General features: G+C 40.2%; 1 protein-coding gene across 2 annotated transcripts in view; it reads left to right on the top strand.

The window, feature by feature from the left end:
• Window positions 1-27835, top strand: part of PID1 (phosphotyrosine interaction domain containing 1) — a 257843-nt gene that overhangs the window by 89039 nt on the left and 140969 nt on the right. For both annotated transcript variants that reach the window (XM_082841201.1, XM_082841202.1), the window contains exon 2: window positions 26471-26617. In XM_082841201.1, the coding sequence (XP_082697327.1) occupies window positions 26471-26617 (147 nt within the window). The remainder of the gene's footprint in view (window positions 1-26470; window positions 26618-27835) is intronic.

Raw genomic sequence — 27835 nt, 5'->3', positions numbered from 1 at the left:
CTCCCTCTCCTGACTCATGCCCAGTGCACATGGATGGGTCCACTTCTCTTTCAAATCTTTCTCTGATGCCTCCAGACCATACGAGAGTCTTCCCTCCTCTGAATTTTTAGAGTCTGTATAGCCTCGATCACATAGTTTGGCTCTATTTGAAACCGAAGTGGTTTGGTTTAATTTCCATTTGGGCAATTCAAAATGCCTTTATAAGTAATAAAATACATTTACTTTAGTGTACTTAACAAACATATACGCAAAATGAATGGGATGGTTTCATCCTGGCCAATTATAGAAAATGAACCATGGAGTTTAAGGCATGATTTCAAGGAGGATTTGAGTAACTGAGAAAGATGGGTAAACAATAAAAATTAAATGTGAGAAAATAGGATAATCACCAACAAAAGAATTACCTTTATTTTTTTCTTAAAAAATGAATTGAAGCAAATATGCTAAAACCTTTATATACCACTGTTAATCAAGATGACTTTTGAGATCACAGCTCACTGGTTTAGGCTAGACAAGAACTAATGACTGCCAGAAGGGACAGGACACAGGAGATGGCCTGTTGTGGGCAGCCACATGCCTGGCCTTCCCCACTGTGAATTTGCGGTCATTCTCCTGAGGATAGAGAATCCGAGGGGGAAATCACAACACAAATTCAGGACCACCTCAAGCAGGGCAGGTTCCACCTTTTCCCCTTAGCTTCTGATAATATAAAAACATATTAGTGGAGGGATTTGATAAAAAGAGCTGGTTGGATAGTCTTGATTCAGTGGATATGCAGTTTAAGGAAGAAAGAGAAGTAAAATGCAGTCGTAATCTCTTTCTTTGACCTCTTTGTTGATGCTGGGGCTGAGATAGGTACTCTGGAGAGAGGAGACGTTTCCTGCAGGGGACCTGGAGAAGACAAGGAGCCCAGTTTGGGGCATTTTGACTTTTGGGTACATGAGGGCTAAGTTATCAAACCTCTTTGTTTCTCAGTCGTGAGTTCTGCAAAGTTGGTTTAAGCATTTCCTGAGTCATTACACCTCAAATAGCACCTGAAATACAGTTCAATAAATGTTAGGCAAGATGATGACGACCATGATGATGATGTAAAATGTCAGGGCTTTAATTGGGTAGTCATTCTCCCTGGCCTGTGCAATCAACATCTTTTCTTGTTAATCCTTTCTTTATCAGAGGGCAAAACCAGCAATCTGCAGAATCCACCCGTCAATAAATAGGTCACAAATGGAAATAGGTCACTTGGTGTTTCAGGGAGATGAAAAGAAGAAATGTTGAAATCAGTGCAATTAAGGAAAGGAAAGTAACATGATGAAGAATTGAGAAATGAGAAAAGCAAAAACCAAAACCAAAGGAAAGAAAGAAGAAAATAAGCCTAGTAATGAATGACATTAATTACATAATGATTTGCATTGCAATTATGGCTAACTTCCCAGCTCTTGCCCTGAGTCAGGACCTGTGCCCAGTGAAGTGTAGGCACTATAAATGTCCCCATCTACAGATGAGCAGCCTGCAGCTTGGAAGGTTATGTGAACTTCCAAGTTCATGCATCTAGTAAGAGGTGGAACCAACATTTTAATTCAAGCGACCCTCACTGTCGTGGAAGAAGTGAAGCTTCTTAAATGTATTCTTTTTTTTTTTTTTTTGCGGTACACGGGCCTCTCACTGTTGTGGCCTCTCCCGTTGCGGAGCACAGGCTCCGGATGTGCAGGCTCAGCGGCCATGGCTCACGGGCCCAGCCGCTCCGCGGCGTGTGGGATCTTCCCGGCCCGGGGCACGAACCCGTGTCCCCTGCATCGGCAGGCGGACTCTCAACCGCTGTGCCACCAGAGAAGCCCTTAAATGTATTCTTGACCCACTGGTGCACTCCTCCTGGCCCACAATAGGTTATTTTGCTTCCTTTTGCTAATTGCATGATTAGGAAAAAAGCACGTGAAGATGTCTGTCATACAAAAGAAATATTTAGGTATTCAGGGCTTCTACAGTTCCTTTCTCTGTTTCATGGTAGGGTTGAGTAAAACATTAACAGATGACATAGCAGATGCAGACATCCTTCAAGAATTATTGAAGCCAGCCATGGCTCATCTGCAGAATGAATGTTAGAGGAAAAGATCTTGTGTTAGTATCATCAGTGCTGTCAGTGTCAGCTAAAGTTTTTGAAACATGCCGGAATGTAGGCTTTTGAATTTGAGGACCTGGTTACCTAATAGAAACAACATATAGCAAAAGCTGTATTGGAATGTGTGCTGAATCCAGGAACTAAAAGTCATATGTCCTCAGGCCAGAGTCTGCTGGGTGTGTGACTGTGAGCTGAGGGGATCTCTGAGCCAAATGGAACCAATTAATGTATGCTTAGATGTGGACCTAAGGTCGTTTACCAAGCCAGTTCACTGGTGGGAGTCAAGTTTTTTTTATCCTTCTTGTTTTTAATTTAATTTGCTAATTGTCTTTAAGAAAAAAAGGTTGTAGGAACTTTGGATGAAACTGCAAAAATCCAGATTTTACGAGCATGCTGAACGCAACTAAGGAAATATAAAGTTGTTCTAAAATTATATGCTAACTATGCACCTGCTTTGAATTTGTAGCTTTGATAGATATTATTTTTTGGAACAAGCGCAGGGAGCTGTGTTGTACTTGAGGGGCATGATGGAAGGCAATGAGTAAAAGCCATCTTAAGCAATCACAGAATTTCCCTCTCCCTCTACAAGTCCAGCTGGCATTAGCAGGAGATTTTACGGAAGAAAAAATCTTTCGCAAACGCACCTTTTGGTTGCAAAAACTTGGAAAGTCCACTTGGGTCTGTTTCCTGAGAGAGGAAGTGAATGAAATGTGTGTCATTTGTATCATGCATTTGTGATACCGTGATTATTCATGTTAGTCCTGTAAAAATACCTTTTTAAATAACTGAATCATAATATTGAGTGGCCCATGTTTAGGTCAATATTTGATTGAAGGTGGTGAATGGAAGCAATGATAGGAAATGGTCTTGTTTGTTTCAGATCAAAAGATAATTTAAGACCAGCAGCCTTCAGAGAGGGATTAGGGTAACATGAGGGTGAGAGTGTATTAGAGTCACTTATTTACTCCTTTCCTTTATCCCTCTTTCTGTTGTCCTCCAGGATGAGCGTGGAAAAGCTTTGCCCACTGTGTGTAATTGAAAATATTTTCCACTTGATTCTGTCTTGTTTGGAACTACGCTTTCAGGGCTGGTGGCTTATTTTCTTTATTACTTGAAAATATTTATTATCTTCCTGGTTTTTGGAAATACAAAAATGTTGTTGTTCACAAAGGCTTGTGAGAGTTTTTACTGACAAGCTAATTGACTCATAAACAAGAACAGCCTTACGTAAAATTAAAAAAAAAATTATATATTTAACAAGCAAAGTACGACCTGTAACCATATTAATGAGTCAGTCACTTAAGCTTGTTTACCCAACTTGTTTACCCAGCGTTTGCTTGAGTTTCTCAGTATGCAGCCCAGTCAAAAGCAATGAATAAAGCCTGGTTAAGGTTGTGGTGTGTGAATGTGCAGTGACTTTGCTGTGAGATTTGGTAGCTTTGAGTAGTGGTTACAAGCACCATGTTCCAGTTATGTACTGCTGTATATCATGTCTTTTCCAAAATTAGATATGTAGATCAATAATGACCAATTATTTTGCTCACAAATCTGTAATTTGGACAGAGCTCTGTGGGGTCAGCTGAGGCAGTTCAACAAGGGCTAAAGGATCTACTTAAAGATGGCTTGTTTGTGTGGCTGGCAAGTTGGTGCTGCTTGTTGGCTAGGAGCACAGCTGGGTTGTGCTGTTTCCTGTCTGCATGTTTCTCTCCTTGGGGCTGTTTGAGCTTCCTCATAGCATGGTGGCTAGATTCCAAGACCTACTGTTGAAGAGACAATAGCTGGAAGCTGCCAGTCTCTTAAAGGTTGAACCAGAAGGACGTAGACCCTTCCTCTTGAGGTGAGGGGTGTCAAAGAATGTGCAGCCATTTTTAATTTATCACGGACCAAATTGGACTACTTATCTCTGCCTCTGTAAGCTATTCACATACATATCTTTTGGCACTTCTCAAGGTGCTTCTTTACCTGTATCGTCCTTCCCTCCTTTTAACTTCATGCATTTTCAATGGTGGCAAAAATGGGTTCTTGGAATGGGAAAAAACTTAGATATTATAATGGGAATATCTGTACCACAGAACATAAAGAGATGCACAATATACCTGTGCTATTAAAATTTCAGGGGGGTAAGGGAGGCAATTAGAGAAAAAAAAAAGTCTGAAAAGGGCTCCTTAGCTGGCTGATTGTGTAAAATACTTTGAGAGACACAGCTTTACTTTTAGCCCAGATCTGTTGTCCTTTCTTCCATAAAGCCTGTCCTAACCCAGTTCCAGCACTTAATTGTTATATACTTATAGACATTGCATTTGTATGTCTGCAGTGTATTTAAAAATTTTTTTAATTTTATTTTTTAATTTATTTTCTTTCTTCTTCTGAATCAGTTATACATATAAATATGTTCCCATATCTCTTCCCTCTTGCGTCTCCCTCCCTCCCACCCTCCCTATCCCACCCCTCTAGGTGGTCACAAAGCACCAAGCTGATCTCCCTGTGCTATGCGGCTGCTTCCCACTAGCTATCTACCTTACGTTTGGTAGTGTATATATGTCCATGCCTCTCTCTCGCTTTGTCACAGCTTACCCTTCCCCCTCCCCATATCCTCAAGTCCATTCTCTAGTAGGTCTGTGTCTTTATTCCTGTCTAACCCCTAGGTTCTTCATGACATTATTTTTTCTAAAATTCCATATATATGTGTTAGCATACGGCATTTGTCTTTCTCTTTCTGACTTACTTCACTCTGTATGACAGACTCTAGGTCTATCCACCTCATTACAAATAGCTCAATTTCGTTTCTTTTTATGGCTGGGTAATATTCCATTGTATATATGTGCCACATCTTCTTTATCCATTCATCCGATGATGGACACTTAGGTTGTTTCCATCTCTGGGCTATTGTAAATAGAGGTGTAATGAACATTTTGGTACATGATTCTTTTGAATTATGGTTTTCTCAGGGTATATGCCCAGTAGTGGAATTGCTGGGTCATATGGTAGTTCTATTTGTAGTTTTTTAAGGAACCTCCATACTGTTCTCCAAAGTGGCTGTATCAATTTACATTCCCACCAACAGTGCAAGAGGGTTCCCTTTTCTCCACACCCTCTCCAGCATTTATTGTTTCAAGATTTTTTGATGATGACCATTCAGACTGGTGTGAGATGATACCTCATTGTAGTCTTGATTTGCATTTCTCTAATGATTAATGATGTTGAGCATTCTTTCATGTCTTTGTTGGCAGTCTGTATATCTCCTTTGGAGAAATGTCTATTTAGGTCTTCTGCCCATTTTTGGATTGGGTTGTTTGTTATTGAGCTGCATGAGCTGCTTATAAATTTTGGAGATTAATCCTTTGTCAGTTGCTTCATTTGCAAATATTTTCTCCCATTCTGAGGGTTGTCTTTTGGTCTTGTTTATGGTTTCCTTTGCTGTGCAAAAGCTTTGAAGTTTCATTAGGTCCCATTTGTTTATTTTTGTTTTTATTTCCATTTCTCTAAGAAGTGGGTCAAAAAGGATCTTGCTGTGATTTATGTCATAGAGTGTTCTGCCTATATTTTCCTCTAAGAGTTTGATAGTTTCTGGCCTTACATTTAGCTCTTTAATCCATTTTCAGCTTATTTTTGTGTATGGTGTTAGGGAGTGATCTAATCTCATACTTTAATATGTACCTGTCCAGTTTTCCTAGCACCACTTATTGAGAGGCTGTCCTTTCTCCACTGTACATTGCTGCCTCCTTTATCAAAGAAAAGGTGACCATATGTGCGTGGGTTTATCTCTGGGCTTTCTATCCTGTTCATTGATCTATCTTTCTGTTTTTGTGCCAGTACCATACTGTCTTGATTACTGTAGCTTTGTAGTATAGTCTGAAGTCAGGGAGCCTGATTCCTCCAGCTCCGTTTTTCGTTCTCAAGATTGCTTTCACTATTCAGGGTCTTTTGTGTTTCCATATAAACTGTGAAAGTTTTTGTTCTAGTTGTGTGAAAAATGCCAGTGGTAGTTTGATAGGGATTGCATTGAATCTGTAGATTGCTTTGGGTAGTAGAGTCATTTTCACAATGTTGATTCTTCCAATCCAAGAACATGGTATATCTCTCCATCTATTTGTATCATCTTTAATTTCTTTCATCAGTGTCTTATAATTTTCAGCATACAGGTCTTTTGTCTCCTTAGGTAGGTTTATTCCCATATATTTTATTCTTTTTGTTGCAATGGTAAATGGGAGTGTTTTCTTGATTTCACTTTCAGATTTTTCATCATTAGTGTATAGGAATGCCAGAGATTTCTGTGCATTAATTTTGTATCCTGCTACTTCACCAAATTCATTGATTAGCTCTGGTAGTTTTCTGATAACATCTTTAGGATTCTCTATAGTATCATGTCATCTGCAAACAGTGACAGCTTTACTTCTTCTTTTCTGATTTGGATTCCTTTTATTTCCTTTTGTTCTCTGATTGCTGTGGCTCAAACATCCAAATCTATGTTGAAGAAGAGTGGTGAGAGTGGGTAACCTTGTCTTGTCTTCCTGATCTTAGTGGAAATGCTTTCAGTTTCTCACCATTGAGGACGATGTTGGCTGTGGGTTTGTCATATATGGCCTTTATTATGTTGAGGAAAGTTCCCTCTATGACTACTTTCTGCAGGGTTTTTATCGTTAATGGGTGTTGAATTTTGTTGAAAGCTTTCTCTGCATCTATTGAGATGATCATATGGTTTTTCTCCTTCAGTTTGTTAATAGGTGTATCACATTGATTGATTTGCATATATTGAAGAATCCTTGCATTCCTGTAATAAACCCCACTTGATCATGGTGTACGATCCGTTTAATGTGCTGTTGGATTCTGTTTGCTAGTATTTTGTTGAGAATTTTTGCATCTATGTTCATCAGTGATATTGGCCTGTAGTTTTCTTTCTTTGTGTCATCCTTGTCTGGTTTTGGTATCAGGGTGATGATGGCCTCGTAGAATGAGTTTGGGAGTGTTCCTCCCTCTGTTATATTTTGGAAGAGTTTGAGAAGGATAGGTGTTAGCTCTTCTCTAAATGTATGATAGAATTTGCCTGTGAAGCCGTCTGGTCCTGGGGTTTTGTTTGTTGGAAGATTTTTAATCACAGTTTCAATTTCAGTGCTTGTGATTAGTCTGTTCATATTTTCTATTTCTTCCTGATTCAGTCTTGGCAGGTTGTGCATTTCTAAGAATTTGTTCATTTCTTCCAGGTTGTCCATTTTATTGGCATAGAGTTGCTTGTAGTAATCTCTCATGATCTTTTGTATTTCTGCAGTGTCAGTTGTTACTTCTCCTTTTTCATTTCTAATTCTATTGAATTGACTCTTCTCCCTTTTTTTCTTGATGAGTCTGGCTAATGGTTTATCAATTTTGTTTATCTTCTCAAAGAACCAGCTTTTAGTTTTATTGATCTTTGCTATCGTTTCCTTCATTTCTTTTTCATTTATTTCTGATCTGATTTTTATGATTTCTTTCCTTCTGCTAACTTTGGGGTTTTTTTGTTCTTCTGTCTTTAATTGATTTAGGTGCAAGGTTAGGTTGTTTATTTGAGGTGTTTCCTGTTTCTTAAGGTAGGATTGTATTGCTATAAACTTCCCTCTTAGAACTGCTTTTGCTGCATCCCATAGGTTTTGTGTCATCGTGTCTCCATTGTCACTTGTTTCTAGGTATTTTTTGATTTCCTCTTTGATTTCTTCAGTGATCACTTCACTAGTAAGTAGTGTATTGTTTAGCCTCCATGTGTTTGTATTTTTTACAGATCTTTTCCTGTAATTGATATCTAGTCTCATAGTGTTGTGGTTGGAAAAGATATTTGATACAACTTCAATTTTCTTAAATTTACCAAGGCTTGATTTGTGACCCAAGATATGATCTATCCTGGAGAATGTTCCATGAGCACTAGAGGAAAATGTGTATTCTGGTGTTTTTGGATGGAATGTCCTATAAATATCAATTAAGTCCATCTTGTTTAATGTATCATTTAAAGCTTGTGTTTCCTTATTTATTTTCATTTTGGATGATCTGTCCATTGGTGAAAGTGGGGTGTTAAAGTCCCCTACTATGAATGTGTTACTGTCGATTTCCCCTTTTCTGGCGGTTAGTATTTTCCTTATGTATTGAGGTGCTCCTATGTTGGGTGCATAAATATTTACAATTGTTATATCTTCTTCTTGGATCGATCCCTTGATCATTATGTAGTGTCCTTCTTTGTCTCTTGTAATAGTCTTTATTTTAAAGTCTATTTTGTCTGATATGAGAATTGCTACTCCAGCTTTCTTTTGGTTTCCATTTGCATAAAATATCTTTTTCCATCCCCTCACTTTCAGTCTGTATGTGTCTCTAGGTCTGAAGTGGGTCTCTTGTAGACAGCAAATATATGGGTCTTGTTTTTGTATCCATTCAGCCAATCTGTGTCTTTTGGTGGGAGCATTTAGTCCATTTACATTTAAGGTAATTATCGATATGTATGTTCCTATTTCCCATTTTAATTGTTTTGGGTTCGTTATTGTAGGTCTTTTCCTTCTCTTGTGTTTCTTGCCTAGAGAAGTTCCTTTAGCAGTTGTTGTAAAGCTGGTTTGGTGGTGCTGAACTCTCTCAGCTTTTGCTTGTCTGTAAAGGTTTAAATTTCTCCATCACATCTGAATGAGATCCTTGCTGGGTAGAGTAATCTTGGTTGCAGGTTTTTCTCCTTCATCACTTTAAATATGTCCTGCCAGTCCCTTCTGGCTTGCAGAGTTTCTGCTGAGAGATCAGCTGTTAACCTTATGGGGATTCCCTTATGTGTTATTTGTTGTTGTTCCCTTGCTGCTTTTAATATGTTTTCTTTGTATTTAAGTTTTGACAGTTTGATTAATATGTGTCTTGGCGTATTTCTCCTTGGAGTCATCCTGTATGGGACTCTCTGTGCTTCCTGGATTTGATTAACTATTTCCTTTCCCATATTAGGGAAATTTTCAACTATAATCTCTTCAAATATTTTCTCAGTTCCTTTCTTTTTCTCTTCTTCTTCTGGAACCCCTATAATTCGAATGTTGGTGCGTTTAATGTTGTCCCTGAGGTCTCTGCGACTGTCCTCAGTTCTTTTCATTCTTTTTTCTTTATTCTGCTCTGCAGTAGTTATTTCCACTATTTTATCTTCCAGGTCACTTATCCGTTCTTCTGCCTCAGTTATTCTGCTATTGATCCCATCTAGAGTATTTTTCATTTTATTTATTGTGTTGTTCATCATTGTTTGTTTCATCTTTAGTTCTTCTAGGTCCTTGTTAAATGTTTCTTGCATTTTGTGTATTCTATTTCCAAGATTTTGGATCATCTTTACTATCATTATTCTGAAATGTTTTTCAGGTAGACTGCCTATTTCCTCTTCATTTGTTAGGTCTGGTGGGTTTTTATCTTGCTCCTTCATCTGCGGTGTGTTTTTGTGTCTTCTCATTTTGCTTATCTTACTGTGTTTGGGGTCTCCTCTTTGCAGGCTGCAGGTTTGTAGTTCCCGTTGTTTTTGGTGTCTGTCTCCAGTGGCTAAGGTTGTTTCAGTGGGTTGTGTAGGCTTCCTGGTGGAGGGGACTAGTGCCTGTGTTCTGGTGGATGAGGCTGGATCTTGTCTTTCTGGTGGGCAGGTCCACGTCTGGTGGTGTGTTTGGGGGTGTCTGTGGACTTATTATGATTTTAGGCAGCCTCTCTGCTAATGGGTGGGGTTGTGTTCCTGTCTTGCTAGTGGTTTGGCATACGATGTCCACACTGTAGCTTGCTGGTCATTGAGTGAAGCTGGGTGCTGGTGTTGAGATGGAGATCTCTGGGAGATTTTCGCCGTTTGATATTATGTGGAGCTGGGAGGTCTCTTGTGGACCAGTGTCCTGAAGTTTGCTCTCCCACCTCAGAGGCACAGCACTGACTCCTGGCTGCAGTACTAAGAGCCTTTCATCCACACGGCTCAGAATAAAAGGGAGAGAAAGTAGTAGAAAGAAAGAAAGTAGAAAGAAAGAAAGAAGGAAGGAGGGAAGGAAGGAAAAAAAAGAAAGGAAGAAGATAAAGTAAAATAAAATAAAATATAGTAAAATTATTAAAATAAATAAATAATTATTAAGAGAAAAAAAAATTTTAAAAAGCAAAAAAAATGGATGGATAGAACCCTAGAACAAATGGTGGAATCAAAGCTATACAGACAAAATCTCACACAGAAGCATACATGTACACACTCACAAAAAGAGGAAAAGGGGGGCTTCCCTGGTGGCGCAGTGGTTGAGAATCCGCCTGCCGATGCAGGGAACACGGGTTCATGCCCCGGTGTGGGAAGATCCCACATGCCGCGGAGCGGCTAGGCCCGTGAGCCATGGCCACTGAGCCTGCGTGTCCGGAGCCTGTGCTCCGCAACGGGAGAGGCCACAACAGTGAGAGGCCCGAGTACCACAAAAAAAAAAAAAAAAAAAAAAAGAGGAAAAGGGGAAAAAATAATAAATCTTGCTCTCAAAGCCCACCTCCTTAATTTGGGATGATTCGTTTTCTATTCATGTATTCCACCGATGCAGGTATATGAAGTTGATTGTGGAGCTTTAATCCGCTGCTCCTGAGGCTGCTGGGAGAGATTTCCCTTTCTCTTCTTTGTCCGCAGAGCTCCCGGGGCTCAGCTTTGGATTTGGCCCCGCCTCTGCGTGTCGGAGGTCGCCGGAGGGCGTCTGTTCTTCGCTCAGACAGGAAGGGGTTAAAGGAGCCGCTGATTTGGGACCTCTGGCTCACTCAGGCCAGTGCGGGGGGGTGGGGGTGGGGGGTGGGGGTGTGGTGGTGGGGGGCACGGATTGCGGGGCGGGCCTGCGGCGGCAGAGGCCCGCGTGACGTTGCACCAGCCTGAGGCCTGCCGTCAATTCTCCCTGGGCAGTTGTCCCTGCACCCCAGGACCCTGGCAGTGGGGGGCTGCACAGGTTCCCCAGAAGAGGGGCGTGGATAGTGACCTGTGCTCGCACACAGGCTTCTTGGTGGCGGCAGCAGCAGCCTTAGCGTCTCATGACTGTCCCTGGGGTCTGCGCTCTTAGCCACGGCTCGCGCCCGTCTCTGGAGCTCCTTTAAGCAGCGATCTTATGCACCAGGAAACAAAGAGGGAAGAAAAAGTCTCTTGCCTCTTCGGCAGGTCCAGACTTTTCCCGGACTCCCTCCCGGCTAGCCGTGGTGCACTAACCCCCTGTAGGCTGTGTTCACGCCGCCAACCCCAGTCCTCTCCCTGCGCTCCAACGGAAGCCGGAGTCTCAGCTCCCAGCCCCGCCCACCCCAGCAGGTGAGCAGACAAGCCTCTCGGGCTGGTGAGTGCCGGTCGGCCCTGATCCTCTGTGCGGGAATCTCCCCGCTTTGCCCCCCGCAGCCCTGTTGCTGTGCTGTCCTCCGCGGCTCCGAAGCTTCTCCCCCCGTCTGCCACCCGCAGTCTCCGCCCGCGAAGGGGCTTCCTAGTGTGTGAAAACCTTTCCTCCTTCACAGCTCCCTCCCACTGGTGCAGGTCCAGTTCCTTTCCTTTTGTCTCTGTTTATTCTTTTTTCTTTTGCCCTACCCAGGTACATGGGGCGTTTCTTGCCTTTGGGGAGGTCTGAGGTCTTCTGCCAGCGTTCAGTAGGTGTTCTGCAGGAGCTGTTCCACGTGTATTTCTGGTGTATCTGTGGGGAGGAAGGTGATCTCTGCGTCTTACTCTTCCGCCATCTTCCCGGAAGTCCTTCTGCTGTGTATTTAAGCTGGTTGTATTTCAGCTTTTTCTCCTTTATCTGACTATGAACTTCATAATGTTATCAAGTACCAATAGAATGCCTGTAATCAGTAGTTTGTGAATTGAATAAAAATGAATTAAAGGGAAATTAGGTTTTATAATAGTTTGGGTTCTTCCAGAAATAGACCCTGAGATTTAAGTGTAAGTAGCCTTTTGGGAAGTTCAGGAAACATTGGTCGGGAGCAGGGAGGTGGGGCAGGAAAGGAGAGGAGGCAGTGAGCTATGTCATCAAGCTTAATCCTGCGGGAAGTTCTCAGAAATGTGAAAAACCAAGCCTAAAGCCAAACCGAAACAAAAAAGTACTCCCAACTCAGAGTTCAACCACTTGTAAGGATGGGGAGCTGGGGTATTTATACTCTGACTCTCTGTCATTCACTGACTGAGGACTCCCAACGATGTTCATCCACTGCACTTGCTTCTTTGGCTTTGAGAAAGGCCCCTGGCAGAGAGAAGCAGGTACTGATGGTGAAGTTACAGGGCAGCCAGACATGGGAAGGCCTTAGGGCTAAAGGCAGGGCACCAGGAGTGTCAGCTGTAGGCTTTCTTAGCACTTTGTGACTCGAATAATAGGAAGAAAGGTGACGAATGGTTTTTGTTTGGAATGGGGGAACTCTTACTTCCTCAATGTCAGTCTCCCTGGTTGAAGTTCAGCTCCATGAATACAGGAAGCATGCTTGTCTTATTCAACACTGTATACCCAGCAGAGTCTCTGATTCAACAAATGAGAGGATTAATGAATAAATGTCAAAATAAACCAGCACAGGTTTGAGATGTGTTCTTTACTGTGTTCCAGTTCCAGCGAGGTCAGAGCAGGTAGGGCACAAGGTGGTAATGAAAGCTGACAAGTATCAGGTGCAGTTTGCCTTCAAGAACTCTTAGAAAACAGACTAACCACAGGGTAGAATTGCTTCTTCAGGGGGCCAGGGCTGCTTATTGAACCACTGGCATTTTCATGACTGTGCAGTTTAGACTCAGATTCAGATCCACTGAACTCAGACGAGCCCAGGGCAAGTCCTGCCCACTTTCTTTGTCTGGTCCTGAGGCATTTAGCATTACCTTGGGTTCAGGTGCAGTGAAAACAAGTAATACTGACTGGCAGTGGCCAGTGAAATATCTGTGCCCAGGTAAGCTTGAAACCATGAAGAGTCCACATGGTGAGTGCCTTCTCTTTCTGTTATGGGCTGAAATGTGCCTGCTCCTCCCTCAAAAAAGACATGTGGGAGTCCTCATCCCTGTTGCTTGAGAATGTGACCTTACTTAGAAACAGGGTCTTTGCAGAGGTCATCAAGTTAAACTGAGGTCATTAGGATGGGACCTAATCCACTGTGGTGTCCTTACAAAAAAGGGAAATTTGGATTCAGAGACAGATGTACACAGGGGGAACGTGACGTGAAGACACACAGAGAAGGCAGCCATGTGCCTGGAGTGATGCATCTGCTAGCCAAGGAATGCCAGGGCTCACCAGCAGACTCCAGAAGCTAGAAGAAGGAGGGAAGGATTCTCCCCTCAAGCCGCCAAAGAGACCATGGCCCTGTTGACACCTTGATTTGGGGCTTCTTGACTCCAGAACTGTTAGACAATACATTTCTGTTGTTTCTTTTTGGTACTTTGTTATGGCAGCCCTAGAGAAGTAGTACACTTTCTTTTCTTTTTTCCTTTCTTTATTTTATTTTTTTGATCAAGACTTTTCTAAATAATTGTCCTCTTCCTCCCTCTCTTCCTCCTACTGTTTCCTTGTTTTCTTACATATGCTGCGTTGATAACATAGTTGACATTTGCTTGTGGGTTCCCTGGAGTAAGAAAGGAAATTCCATTCTTGAACCATTTGGAGAACAGCAGAAAACCCCTCTTCAGATGTTTGGACCTTTTGGCTGTTACTCAAGAGGGAGTCATTTTCCTCATTGAAATGGTTTGCCATCTCTGCCAGGACTGGGTGGAGATGAGCCTTTTCTGCTGTTGTAGTTTGGTGAGACTGGCCTGAGAGATGGCCTGTATCTCCTACCTATTGGATCTTTAGGGGCTGCAGGCATGGAGCCCTTCCTTTCCAAGGAAATTTGTGTGATTTCTGGGAACCAAGTATGGCCAGTAGTAATGGTTCCTTTGCTGAGAGCTGTCAGCATCCTACATGTGAGGCTGGATTGTTGTCTGGTCGTGGACTTGGACCAGAGATCATTACCGAGGTGATTTTCAGAACGCAACAGTCTAGTTGATGGTAGTGAGCTGTGGTGTGGAGTCAAGAAATGGAAGGAAGTGAAGGAAGATGAGAACAGGGTGATTTGGGCGTATGTGTAGTTTGATGGCTTTGTTTTTAAATTCCAATTATGTTGTTTTTCTTTACTCACTTAATCATTCGTTTATTCATTAAATATTTATTTCGTGACTGCTCTGCATCAGGTGCTTTGTGAGGGACGAGGATTACAAAGAAAAGACAACCTTGTAAACAGTACATTCAGGTGTTATAGGTGGTGTGCAAATACTCACTATTGTACAGGTATGGTTCAAGCATAAAGCAGACAGAGAGGTTAATTCTACCTGGGCTGGGAGGTAAGGAGTTTCAGAAAAGCCTTTATAGATGTGATCATAATTGAGAGGACAGTCAACAAAATATTAAAGTTGCTGTCTCCCTCAATGTGTATTAATTTTTGCTCTTTTTAAAAAACTCTCCTAAAGGTATCATGTATAGCAAATGAATTCTTGGTCCTCTGTAGATGACTCTGTAGCGTAGCGCTCTCCACTGACCCCTGATCAAAGCAAACTCTGGTCTTGCCAAAGCTCTGTCTTGTCACCTTCCTGACCATTTGAAGCCTGGGCACAAAATTATTTTAAGTTTCCTTCCAACCTGCCAAGATAATGTTCAATCCTGCATCAACCAAAACATTGTCCTATAGAGGAATTTTGTCTGGCAAAAATGAAGTGAAAATAAAACCAAATGTGTGTAGATGTAAATGTCTTTGTGTTCAGAACATTTATCTGCAAGGTCCTGTGGAGCGAGGTATTTACTGACACCATAAAGCCAAGCATTTCAAATGGGAACATTTAGGTGCCCCTGGGGCCATACTCAGGGCCCGAATGTAGTCCCTTGGGAGAATGTGAGAAACAGTTCTTCGGAATCTTACATAATCTTCACTTCTCTGGGCTTTGTTTTTTTCATCAGTGAAATGAGGTAGTTGGTCTGGTTCATCTGAAAGGTGTATTATGAGGGAGGATAGGACCAATATATCTCTAAGAAGAGGTATCTGAGAAGGGAGATAGGAAACTGACCACAATCAGATAGTAGTCAGCATTGGTGAAACCGTAAATATCTGAGATGGAAAGAAACAGAGTCTGGAGGAAAGGACCTTTGGAAATGATAGATGATGCTAATATGCACTTCACAACATTTTATGTGTATCTCCCAAACACAAAGCATTCTTCAGTGCACTTAGTTTTTAACTGATTAAAAATATGAACTGACTTATGCCTTTGCCTAGGATGCATCACTTTCATCCTATCAACAGGAAAAAGTCAGATAGTTTATAAAATCATAGCTTCTCTTGAATCCATCAAAGAGCCAGGGTCATAGTACATCCAACCAGCCTGCAATATACAGAGGATAAGGCCTCCAAAAAGCGACTACATATGAGTTATGGCTCACATGTAGAAGAGGATGGGAGGAAGATGGCCTGTGATACAAGAAGGAAAGAAAAATTCAGCTAAAATTATTAACAATTTTCTAAAGGTCAATTATGGGCTAGCACAAGAGTATAGAACCCACGGTGGCTCTATACCCATGGGGGAGTCACACCATCTTGCAGGCTTCTCTAAACTGACTGCCACTGGAGCTCAGGAGGGATTGAGAGGCAGGCTACAGGCCAGAGCAAGCCTCCCTTGACATGCAGTTATCAGGCACAAAGCCTCACCTCAGTCTTCTCCCTAAGAAGCATAAGATTTCACAGCTAAGGTAGGGTGGCAAATCCTACCTTAGGTGAAGGTATAGGTGAAGGAGTCAAGAAATGGTGGTTGAAGGTGAAGACCCATTGTGCCTAGGTGAAGACCCATTGTAAATTGTGGAGAGGAAAAGAAAAAATCCTCTGCATCTAGGGGAAAGGTGGGAAACCAGCCTGGATCCAGAACAGTAGAGGTCCCTTGTAGCAAAGTCAAGACCATTGAGAGCATGATTTCCAAGACTAAAGGACACAGGACATGCCCTAGAAAGCACCTAGTATCAAGAAATTTCAGTCAACCTTTAGGGCAGGGAAGAAGTGTCAAGAGAGACTCTCTCACTCAGGTGTACAGAGGAGTCTGAAAGCTGAGGGTGGAGCACGAGTGTTGAGACATTCTTCCCAGCAAACTAGACCCTACCCTGAAGACAAAGAAACGCTGGTGGAATTGAAGTCTGTACTACAGCAATAAAGCCCCAACCCAGACGATTTCCAGGCTAGACTGACTTGACACACTGCACCAGTGCTCACTAAGCTATAGAAGGAATGTGGTCCATTTCCGGTATAAATGCATTTACTACACTACTGAAGTGATGTCTAGAATTCAGTAAAAAATATAAGATGTACAAAAAATCAAGAGAAAAAACAATTTGTCTTCTCCATGGTGAGGAGACAAAGCCATTAGTAAAACCAGACTCAGTGGCGACCTGAGTATGGAGTTTAAAATAACTGTCATTAGTATATCAAAGGCTCTAGAGAAAAAAGTGGGGGGCATACATGAACATATGGGGAATTTCAGCAAAGAGAAACTGTAAGAAAGAATCAAATGAAACTGCTAGGGAAAACAAGAACAAAAACAGCAACAACAGAGTAACAGAGATGAAGACAGACTTTAATGAACTCATCAGACTCGACACAACCAAAGGAAAAATAAGTGAACTTGAAGATAGGCCTCTGTGTTGATTGTATTGATTTTCTGTGTCATATTTCATTGATTTCTCCTTTGTCTTTATTATTTGGTTTCTTTTACTTACTTTTGGGTTTCATTTATTCTTTGCTTTTTTTTCTTAAGTTTGAAGCTGAGTTTGTTGAATAGAGAACTTCCTTCTACAGTTCTAATCTATTTCTAATATTTCTAATACTGGCATTTATGCTATAAAATTTCCCTTAAGTACCATTTTAGTGGCATCCTAGAATTTTTGATGTATTATGTTTTCATTTTCATTCAGTTCAAACTAATTTCTGTTTTACCTCTTGATTCATTCTTTCATCCATGGGTTATTTAGAAGTGTGCTATATAGTTTACATATATTTGGAAAATTTACAGGTATTTTTCTGTTATTACTTTGTATAGCTTGAATCCTAAACTTCCTTTTTTTGTGGCTCAGCATTTTGTCTGTCTTGGCAAATGTTTTATGTACACTTGAATTCTGTTTTTTGGTGAAGTGGTTTATAATTATCAGTCATGTTAGGTTGGTTGATGGTGCTATTCAAATCTTCTATATCCTTACAGCTTTTCTATCTACTCATTCTATCAATTTTGGAGAGAGCAGTATTGAAATTGCCAACCGTATTTGTGTTTTTTGTCTACTACTTATCCTTGTGGTCTATCATATTTATTTGCTTCTTCATTTTTAGAGTGAATTTCTTACAGGCAGCCTAGAGTTGGGTTTTGTTTTTGATTCAGTCTCACTATATATTTCTTTTATGTGGGATATTTAGGCCATTTACATTTTATATAATTGTTGACACATTTAATTTTAAATCTTTTATCTTATTTGTTTTCTATTTGTCTTATCTTTTTTTTGGTTAACTTTTTCCTCTGTTTCTGCCTTCTTTTTATGATTCCATTTTATCTTCTTTATACTTATATATAACTCTTTGGTTTGTTATTTTAGTCATTGCTTTATGGTTTATAGTATACACCTTTAACTTATTACAACCTACCTTCAGATGATATTAAACCACGTCATATATACTGTTAGATCCTTACAATAGTATACTTCCATTTTTACCTTTTCTGACCATTGTACTAGTGTGGCAATACATCTTACTTTTATATCTGCTAAAATCCCGTACCACATTGTTATTATTTTTAGTAATTTTGAATAGTCAAAATTATCTGATAATTATTATAAATTATAGATAATTATTCATTATCTTTGAATGAATTTTAAATTATAAGAAAGAAACTTATTAGTCCATATAGTTACCCTCTTCTCTGCTCTTCATTCCCTTTTATAGATCTATATTTTCATCTTTTCTTTTGCCCAACTGACTTTCTTTAACATTTCTTCTAGAAAAGGTCCACTGGCAATGAATTGTTTCAATTTTATTTTACCTTCATTCTATACCCAGAATTCTTGATTTGCTGTGGTGTAATTTTCTTCTATTTCTTCTGCTTGGGGCTTATTGAGATTCTTGTATTTGTGGGTTTATAATTTCCTCAAATTTAGAAAATTTCTAGCTGTTTCCTCAGTTTTTTTCTTGTTTTTCCTTACTTCTTCTCTGGGGCTCCAGTTATACATATATCAGGATATTTGAAGTTGTCCCTTAGCTCCTTGATGCATTTTTTTTCTTCTTTTCTCTCTGTTTCATTTTGAATAGTTTCTATTGTTATGTCTCCAAGTTCACCAATGTTTTTTTTCTGTAATGGAATCTGTTAGTAGCACCCAGTATGCTTTTCCCCTTTACCATTATAGTTTTTATCTTTAGTTTGGATCTTTTTATATCTTCAATATCTCTACTTACCTTTTGGAATATATGAAATACAGTTTTAATGTCTTTACCTGGTCATTATAACATCTATGTCATTTTTGGCTGGTTTTTATTAATTGATTTGTCTCTGTGATGGGTTCTATTTTCCTGCCTTTTTGCATGCCTGGTGATTTTTGATTGGATATTAGACATTTTGAATTTTACCTTGTTGGTTGCTGGATATTTTTGTAATCCTATAAATATTTTTCAACAAATTTTGTGGAATTCAGGTAAATTACTCTGAAGTACTTTGATTATTTTGGATCATCTTTTAAAGATTTGCAGGTGGAATCAGAGTGGCATTTAGTCTAGTGCTAATTATTTCCTACTACTGTGACTAGACATTGAGTACTCTACCCAGTGCCCTATGACTCATGAGTTTTTCCATTCATTGGTGGAAACAGACAATATTGCTGGTTCTGTGTGAGCACCAGCACGTTCATCTCTAGTTCTTTCCAGTGGTTCTTTTCCTTTGGTTAGTTTCCTTTCATGTATGCTCTGATTAGTACACAACTGAATATTTAAGGGGACACGCTGCAGATTTCCAAAGTTCTCTCTGTGTGCAGATATCCCCTTTTATTTGTTTCCCTGGGCTTTCATCTCTGTCACCTTTAGCTCAGGGACTCTGCTGGGCCCTTCTCCTCCCTTCATGGCAGCCTGCAGACTCCCTCAAGGTAGTAAGCCGGACAATTGTATAACTTATCTCATTTGTGTCACATCTTTCAGAGATCACTGTCCTTCATTGCCTGATATCCAGTGTCTCACAAACTGTTGCTTCATATTTTTTTTTCTAGTTTATTTGGTTGTTTTAGGTGGCAGGATCTATTTGGTTCCTGTTACTCCATCTGGATTGAAACCGAAGTAAAAAATATTGATCTTTAGCAGTTTAATTGAATTCAGTGCAATAAGACACTCATACCACCAGGAGCATGTGGGAATAACTTAGAGAAGAACAGATTTCTAAATGCTTATTCCTATCCCATACTTAATTATGTGGAATGACCAGACAATTGGCCCATTTTATTAATACTTCTATCATTCACTCACACTCTGTTAGTTGAATATTCATAATTTAAATATAGGTATGGGTTAATTCAACTGTACTTGAATTTTTTTCATGAGTGGGTGGAATTTTTGTTCTATGCTCCTAGCATTTGTCGTTTTCCATCAGGGGTTGCAAATTCAGATGCCTGTAAGGGTCAAGCAAGTAAGTATAGGAGTGAAGTTGGTAAGGCATAGTCACTGGTCTTTATTTATTTTTTATTTTTGGCTGCATTGGGTCTTCATTGCTGCACATGGGCTATCCCTAGTTGTGGCGAGTGGGGGCTACTCTTCATTACAGTGTGCAGGCTTCTCATTGTGGTGGCTTCTTTTGTTGTGGAGCATGGGCTCTAGGCATGCAGTCAGCACGCAGGCTCGGTAGTTGCGGTGCATGGTCTCAGTATTTGCAGCACGCAGGCTCTAGGGCTCAAGGGCTTCAGTAGTTGTGGCTCGTGGGCTCTAGAGCGCAGGCTCAGTAGTTGTGGCGCACGGGCTTTGTTGCTCTGCGGCATGTGGGATCTTCCCGGACCAGGGATTGAACCCGTGTCCCCTGCATTGGCAGGCGGATTCTTAACCACTGAGCCACCAGGGTAGTCCCATTGGTCTTTAGTATAGAAGGGAAATCTGGCACTGGGGGAGGGAGGGACCGTGGTGAATTGCAGAGGAAAACGCCTAAGTAAATAAGGGCGTTTGCAACAACCAGCTGGAGCTCATTGTTGCCCTGAGGGAATGCAAGTTGCTTTTGTAGATGTTCTGATCTTTCAAGAGAAGTAGAAATGCAAATTTTAATCATATGTATCTCAGTTTTTGAATACTACTTCAAATTTTGATCATAAAGCAGTCTGTGAATCAAATAAAACTTACTTACAGGCTAAGTATGCCTTCAGGCTGTGAGCTTGCAACCTGTGTTCAACAATAAATTGTTTGTTAACATATACAAAAATAGTTTAGAAAATTACAGAAACCACTGAAGCTACGGATACAGCACATAGGTTTTTTGTGTGTGTGTATGTGCATATGTATGTATTTCAGATCAGTAACAAAAAGTAAGTAAGTAGATACACACACGCAAACACATATACACACACTCCCCTGAGTGAGTCTTTCACAAGCCTTGGGGGCTTTTTGCATACTCTGTGGGCATGGAGTTATTTTTATGCTTCTCCCACATAATCTCTTGAGAGAATCTGTGATGTTCAAAAGAAATCTTCCATAATTAAAACTGCATGAATAAATATGGGTGTGTGAACATGAGTATTTTAAGTTAGTTTAATAATAGCTATCAGTTTAATAGATATAGACAGTCTTTTAAATTTATGAATATCTGGATGTAGGCCTTTAAGCTGTAACTTTTTGGAATATGGCAGTTACTAGGATAATTTGCAGCAAGAAGCTTCATGCCAAATTGGTGTATGTCTTTCTTTTCTTGAAATACCAGATCAACACAAATTGCATTAAAAATTTAATTCTTGAAATAAAATAGTGCAATTTTGTATATGCCTACTAGAAATGGGGAGATTATCCAACCCTGCTTTACTTTTAAAAAGGACAAAAACTAACAAACAAAACCTTTGCACTAAAATGTGTTTAAATGAAAGTTGAATTTAAGTAAAATTTTCTTTTATTCACTCACGTAATTACTCCTAATCATCTAACAAATCATTTGCTGTTTATTTAACAAAATACTTTTCTCATTTTTATGGGATTTTTTTGGTAAAAGTGCTAGAATAAATATTTAAAAGCAGAACTCTGAGAATATACATTAAATAGAAGCAAAAGATTGTTAGATCTAATTTATTAAAGGACACAAAAGTCATCACACCTGTTTCTTTATTCATATGTGGGGCCTGAATACACTTGTTATTTTAAAAGACAAGTGGTATACAATGTAAGGAAACCACAACTGAGTTCCACTAATTCTTACAGAACCCTAAAGTAATAAAATGATTATGCGTAGAAAGTCAAAGCCCTACTGATTTTTGTACACTTGTACAAATTAACATTTGTTTGGGGTACTGAGTATTTTTCCATTAATTCCATTCACCCACTTGTTCCTTGCGGTTCTCTTGAGAACATTTGCAATATTTTTGAAGCTTGATTAGGGCATTACTGAATCAGTAATTTGCAAGTTAAAACTGACCATTTTAGTCAGCCTTCAAAATGCAAAGATGAGCCAGGGATTAAAACCTTTAATGCCTTCCCTCTAATTTGTGTGAAGACAGTGTTCCAGTTATCTTAGAAAAAGAGGAGGCAGGATTTGCCTTCCAAAGAAGTTCTGTATTTTGGATGCAGAATCAATACAAAGGTGAGATACGCTGGATTTGAATTGGTAAAATATGTAAATCTCTGCCTGCTAAACTGTCAGAGATTAATGTCTGAATAGGAGTGGGAAGCGCCAACTGTAAAATTATACAGGGCATGGCGATTACCCCATCTGCATAATGGGGCTCGATTTAGAGGCTCTATTTTAGGATCGCACATAAAGCACCAAATGTAGAAAGCAGAGCTTTGTTTAATTTGTCCTAGGCAGTGCCCTAATTTTCTACAACACTATTCACGTCCCTTCTTGAAGAATGAATAACACATTTTCTTTATGGAACCCTGTGCATCCGTCATTCGGGGACTGTAGCTTTTCCAAGCTACTCTATTAGATTGCTCTTGTGTTGCCTTTTTATGATGCCACTGGATTATGTTATTTGAGGTTGCATTATCTTTACTGCACTTGTATGTCCATGCAAAGCACAAATGATATTATTTTTGACTGGTCATAACAAGCATTTTAAAGTTGACAGATGAGAAAACTGAGGCCCAGGAAGTATAAGGCCATGCAGTTCTGACAGAGTCGGTTATAGCAAATGGGTCTTGGCTACTCAGCAAGAATTGTGTATTATTGCAGGTACAGTATTCGACTGTCTCTTGAGACTTGGGGTTCCTCTTATTTTGGCAGTAGCTCAGAGCTTTGCCTTAAGTATTAATAACTAGGGACTAAAATACTTTCTTTGGATTATTATTTGGTGTCTGGTCATTACGGCTCAGCCTATTCCAATAACTAAGTGCGGGATTCACTATTTTCTTTTAAAGATAATGTTGCTGTTCATTTATGCAGATTAACATTTATGAGGGCCTTTTAAAACTTTCATCTCCGTTTTATTTTTACAGATGATTTTTTATTAAAAAGTAGTTTTGTATTGGTGAGACTCTGAATTTTTTGGATCAGACACCTCACTCGAGCTCACTTAAGCATAAAAGGCACTGTATTGGTTCATTCTGTCAGTAAGTCTGTGGATAGATCTGAGTCAGATGCAGCTGGATCCAGGGGCTCAGCTTTGTCGTCTGTGACTTTCCATTTCTAAGCTCTCCTGTTGTCTCTGTGTGGTCTTATCATTCACCGACGGACCTCGTGGGAAGAGAAGGTCAGCAGCTGCTCTGAACTCTTTACCCCCTTTTAGCAAAAACCCTACATTATCAACCTCCCAGGTGATTCTGTTCAGCCAGTCTTGAGTTTCATCTGAACCAATTCCTTTGGCCAGGTACATGGGGTTACTCCGATGGTCAGCCCGTGTCACGTATTCTTTCCCAGTGTTAGGGAGTTATGAATGACAGCCCCATTTCACACAGCAGCCTATGGTAGTGGAGAAGTTTCCCTAAGGGAGGGGCAGAAGAGTGTTCTTATCAGAAGCAGCTTTAGCTATTACACTTCGACCACTGAAGGTTTGCAAGACAGACTCAGAGTTACATAAAAATGTCAGTTTTCTGTAGAAGTATGTATTGTTGTAGACTCAATGATGCATCACATAATCTACATTTTATTTCCCTCTTTACTTTCATCCTTTCACAGTGGACAAAAAAGACAATGCCATTAAAGAAAAAAAACCACTTTTTTTCTTTAATGTTTTAAAGACATTAAAAAAAAACTTTCTCTATTTCACTTTCAAATATTGTCTTAGCCTTTTTCTTTAGCTCTTGTAAGGAACTTCTCATGTAGAATTGTTGTCATTTGATTTCACAGTCTCTACTGATTGTGAGAAATCTTTCGAGCAGAGGTTCACATTTTATTTCTGTTCCAGCTGTGCCTCTCACAGTGCTGGCTGAGTGGGGTTGTTGAGTAAAGGTGGGTGGTTGGATTGGTGAGTGATTACAGGGCAGCTATCTACCTGGCTGGAGATGCCCAAACTCTGTAGAATTATGTAGTTGAGGTTACACCACACATTGTGTTGAAGCTGGAATTTGAACTCCCTTATTTTCCTATCCCTAAGCTTATTTCTTTTACTTAGCTCCCAGGCAAGGGGGCCTTACATGTGCCCATCTGTAACTTCCAGTCTCTCTCTGTGCCTGGTAATTGAACCATTTGGTTCTGACAGGAATTACAGTGGGGACAGGAAGACAGTGTCAGAACTTCTGGGCAGCTTGACTGTCCAACCCACATGAGAACACGGCCACTTCTAGTACCATCTTTGGGACCTTCCTGTGTGGCACGAGTCAGGCCGAGTTGAGCTTCAATTTCATGTACCTCTCGTAGAGCGCCAGCAAAACGGCAGCCGAGGGAGAGTGTTCCCACTTGCTCGTGACTTTGTCTTCTGAGCCCCTCTCCCTTTATCATCTTCATCCCATAGCTCCAGATAGTTGCTCACAGAGGCAAACTAACTTCAGCTCTCCCTCCCAGGGATCTCTGTTTCTCTTCCCAGACCACTTTGCAACCCTAAACCCGCACCCTCTTGGACTGGAATCAATTAAGAGCAAAGATAGAAACTTCCAGATTAATATGAAGACTTGCATTTATGCAATTAATATGAAGATTTCCTTACCTTTAAAAAACTGCAAATCACTACTCCTTGGGAGACCTAAGTGCAAGTCTCTCTCCCATTTAAAAAATATCAGAGCTGGCAACTTTGTATTCTAAAACGTGGCTTTATCAGTTAGGGTTAAGTCAGAAAGACAGAAGTACTAGGAGATATATATTAAGAGGTTTATTCAAGGAGTTGGCTTATGTGATTGTAGGGGCTGGCTAAACAAGTTTGAAATCCTTAGGGTAGGCTGTCAGGAAGGGTGGGCTGGAACTCTGACGTAGACTGAAATAGCTATTCACAGGTGGAATTTCTTCTTCAGGGAAGCCTCAGCTCACCTATTAAAGCCTGTAAATTGATTTAATCAGGCCCACCCAGATTATCTAAAATAATCTCCCTTACTTCCATTCAACTGATTATGGACTTTAACCACATTCACAAAGTACCTTCATGGCAGTACCTAGATTAGTATTTGAATATCTGAGCATGGGAGCCTAGCCAAGTTAACATGTAAAACTGATCATCGAAGTGGTCAGTTGGCGTTCTAGTAGATTCTGTGTGGACTTGTGAAATGCAGGCCTTGAAATCCTGATACAGATTTCAGAACCTCTACTGCCTTTATATTGAATTGTATGGGAACTGCTTTTGGTGATTTATATTTAGGTGAATGTACTTGTGTATATATGCCATCATTCACTTCTTTCAGTACTGTGTTTGTTTCACAAACTATAGCAGGTCCAGAAAGATCAAGTTGGATGAAGTAGTGAGCAGGTATACTTCATGAACCCTGGTTTAGAGATCATTATTTTTACATTTGTGCTGTGTATTTTTCTTTCACTTTATTACCTGCATTACCTTCCACAAATACTCCTTGGACATCTGTGAGGTTTCAGGTGATGTTTTAGGTACTTGGGAGACTTCATTGATTCAAACAGCTTCTACTGAGTATTTATGTGTACCAAACTTAGCTACGTAATTTGTGGGGCCCAGTATAAAATGAAAATCAATGTCCTCCATTCAAAAAGTAGAAAAAAGTGCCATTAAAAGTACTGACAATAAAGCTTTTTCTTTTCTTCCATGAATCTCTCTCTGGAATCATGGTGGTTTTCCTTCCTTTTTTTTTTTTTTTTAATTTGCTGTTTTTAATCCTGTTCTAAGTTTAAACATTTTTTAAATTTTAGATTATTGACATGAATTTATCATTCATCATTTACTGGACCCAAGTAAATGGGAGGATAATGGATGGAAAATGAGGTTAGAGCCACTTCGGGTCCCTGAATCATGCATGGGCTTGAAGGCCAAAGTAAGGACTTAGAATTTTTCAGTGAGGAGTGGGGAAGACTTGGGAGACTTCTGGCAGAAGGGTGACAGCCATGGTGGGATTTTAGAAGGATCCCCTTTGGCTGCTGTGTGGCAAGGTTGGAAATGGCAGGATTAGTTTGGAAGCTGCTATAATAGACCAGACAATGATGGTGCCTGGATTGGGTATATAGATAGATAGTGGTGATTAAACCTGGCTGGATTCTGGGCATATTTCAAAACTAGTGCCAACAGGAGTTGCATATAGAATGAATATTTACCTAGAGTCCTGGCCTGGGGCAGCAGATAGAATGGTCCATTGAGAAACAGCGAATTTTCTAAAGTTCTGCAGCCAATGCATGGCAGAAGTAGAGAAGGCAGAAAACAGAAGTCCTGTGTGTGTTTGTTTTTCATCAGCTCTTCTCCTTTTTCATTACCTCTAGACTTTCCCCAAAGTATCTCCTGTAACATCCCCTTCCCAACATCTTCACTTATTTTGCTGAATTCAGCATGGATTACATGTCTAGAGTCTCATCTATACGTATCACTTTGGAAGAACCTCTCAGAGCAAGGTCCTGGTGACTCTACCACTGCCCCATGTTTTCATGGCATCTGTGTAGGGGTTGGCTGTCTCTTACAGTTTCATTTTGGTGGTATCCTGACAGTTTTTTCCTTCTATTTCACTTGATACCTTTTGGCCTGCTCGAGTAAAACAGAATTCATAAAACAAAGCTTTTGCTACTGGGTTTGCTGTACAGTTGCACCCTGTATAATTCCAAATGAGTTAACTCTGTTTGTTTGTTTTTTTCCTCCTTTCCAGCACTTTCAGACCATGCTGAAGTCTAAGTTGAATGTCCTAACACTGAAAAAGGAACCTCTGCCAGCAGTCATTTTCCATGAGCCTGAGGCCATTGAGCTGTGCACCACCACGCCCCTGATGAAGACCAGAACTCACAGTGGCTGCAAGGTATGAGGCACATGGCCATCAGGGAACCTCCTGGTGGGGCAGACAAAAGGATGTATACCCTTAAGGCTCTTGTTCAAAGTGATAACTTTTTTAGGAATGAAAATATCAAACGACTAACAGAATAAGCTCATTGAGTGACGGTAGTCTGAATCCATACCCTGCTCTATTTTTCTTGACGATATAGCACTCTTCATCATTTTGGGGTTCACATAAAGGTATAAATTTGGTATGTGTGAATGAAACAGTTTTCTTGCCATATTTTCTTTTTTTTTTTAAACATCTTTATTGGAGTATAATTGCTTTACAATGTTGTGTTAGTTTCTGGTGCATAACAAAGTGAGTCAGCTATATGTATACATATATACCGACATCGCCTCCCTCTTGCGTCTCCTTCCCACACTCCCTACACAACCCCTCTAGGTGGTCACAGAGCACCGAGCTGATCTCCCCATAGGATGCAGCTGCTTCCCACTAGCTATCTATTTTACATTTGGTAGTATATCTATGTCCATGATACTCTCTCACTTCGTCCCAGCTTACCCTTTCCTCTCCCTGTGTACTCAAATTCATTCTCTACGTCTGCGTCTTTATTCCAGAATCATTCATCAGAACCATTATTTTTTTTAGATTCCATATATATGTGTTTGCATATGGTATTTCTTTTTCTCTTTCTCACTCTGTATGACAGATTCTAGGTCCATCCACCTCACTACAAATAACTCAATTTCATTTCCTTTTATGGCTGAGTAATATTCCACTGTATATATATGTCACATGTTCTTTACCCATTCATCTGTCAGTGGACACTTAGGTTTCTTCCATGTCCTGCCTATTGTAAATAGAGCTGCAATGAACATTGTGGTACATGACTCTTTTTGAATTATGGTTTTCTCAGGGTATATGCCCAGGAGTGGGATTGCTGGGTCATATGGTAGTCCTATTTTTAGTTTTTCAAGGAACCTCCATACTGTACTCCATACTGGCTGTATCAATTTACATTCCCACCAACAGTGCAAGAGGATTCCCTTTTCTCCACACCCTCTCCAGCATTTGTTGTTTGTAGATTTTTTGATGATGGCCATTCTGACTGGTGTGAGGGGATACTGCATTGTAGCTTTGATTTGCATTTCTCTAATGATTAGTGATGTTGAGCATCCTTTCATGTGTTTGTTTGCGATCTGTATATCTTCTTTGGAGAAATGTCTATTTAGGTCTTTT

The sequence above is a fragment of the Leucopleurus acutus genome, assembly GCF_964270905.1.
Source record: "Leucopleurus acutus genome assembly, chromosome: 6".
NCBI lineage: Eukaryota > Metazoa > Chordata > Mammalia > Artiodactyla > Delphinidae > Leucopleurus > Leucopleurus acutus.
Note: the sequence above shows the minus strand (reverse complement) of the source record. Positions and strands in the feature narration are given on the sequence as shown.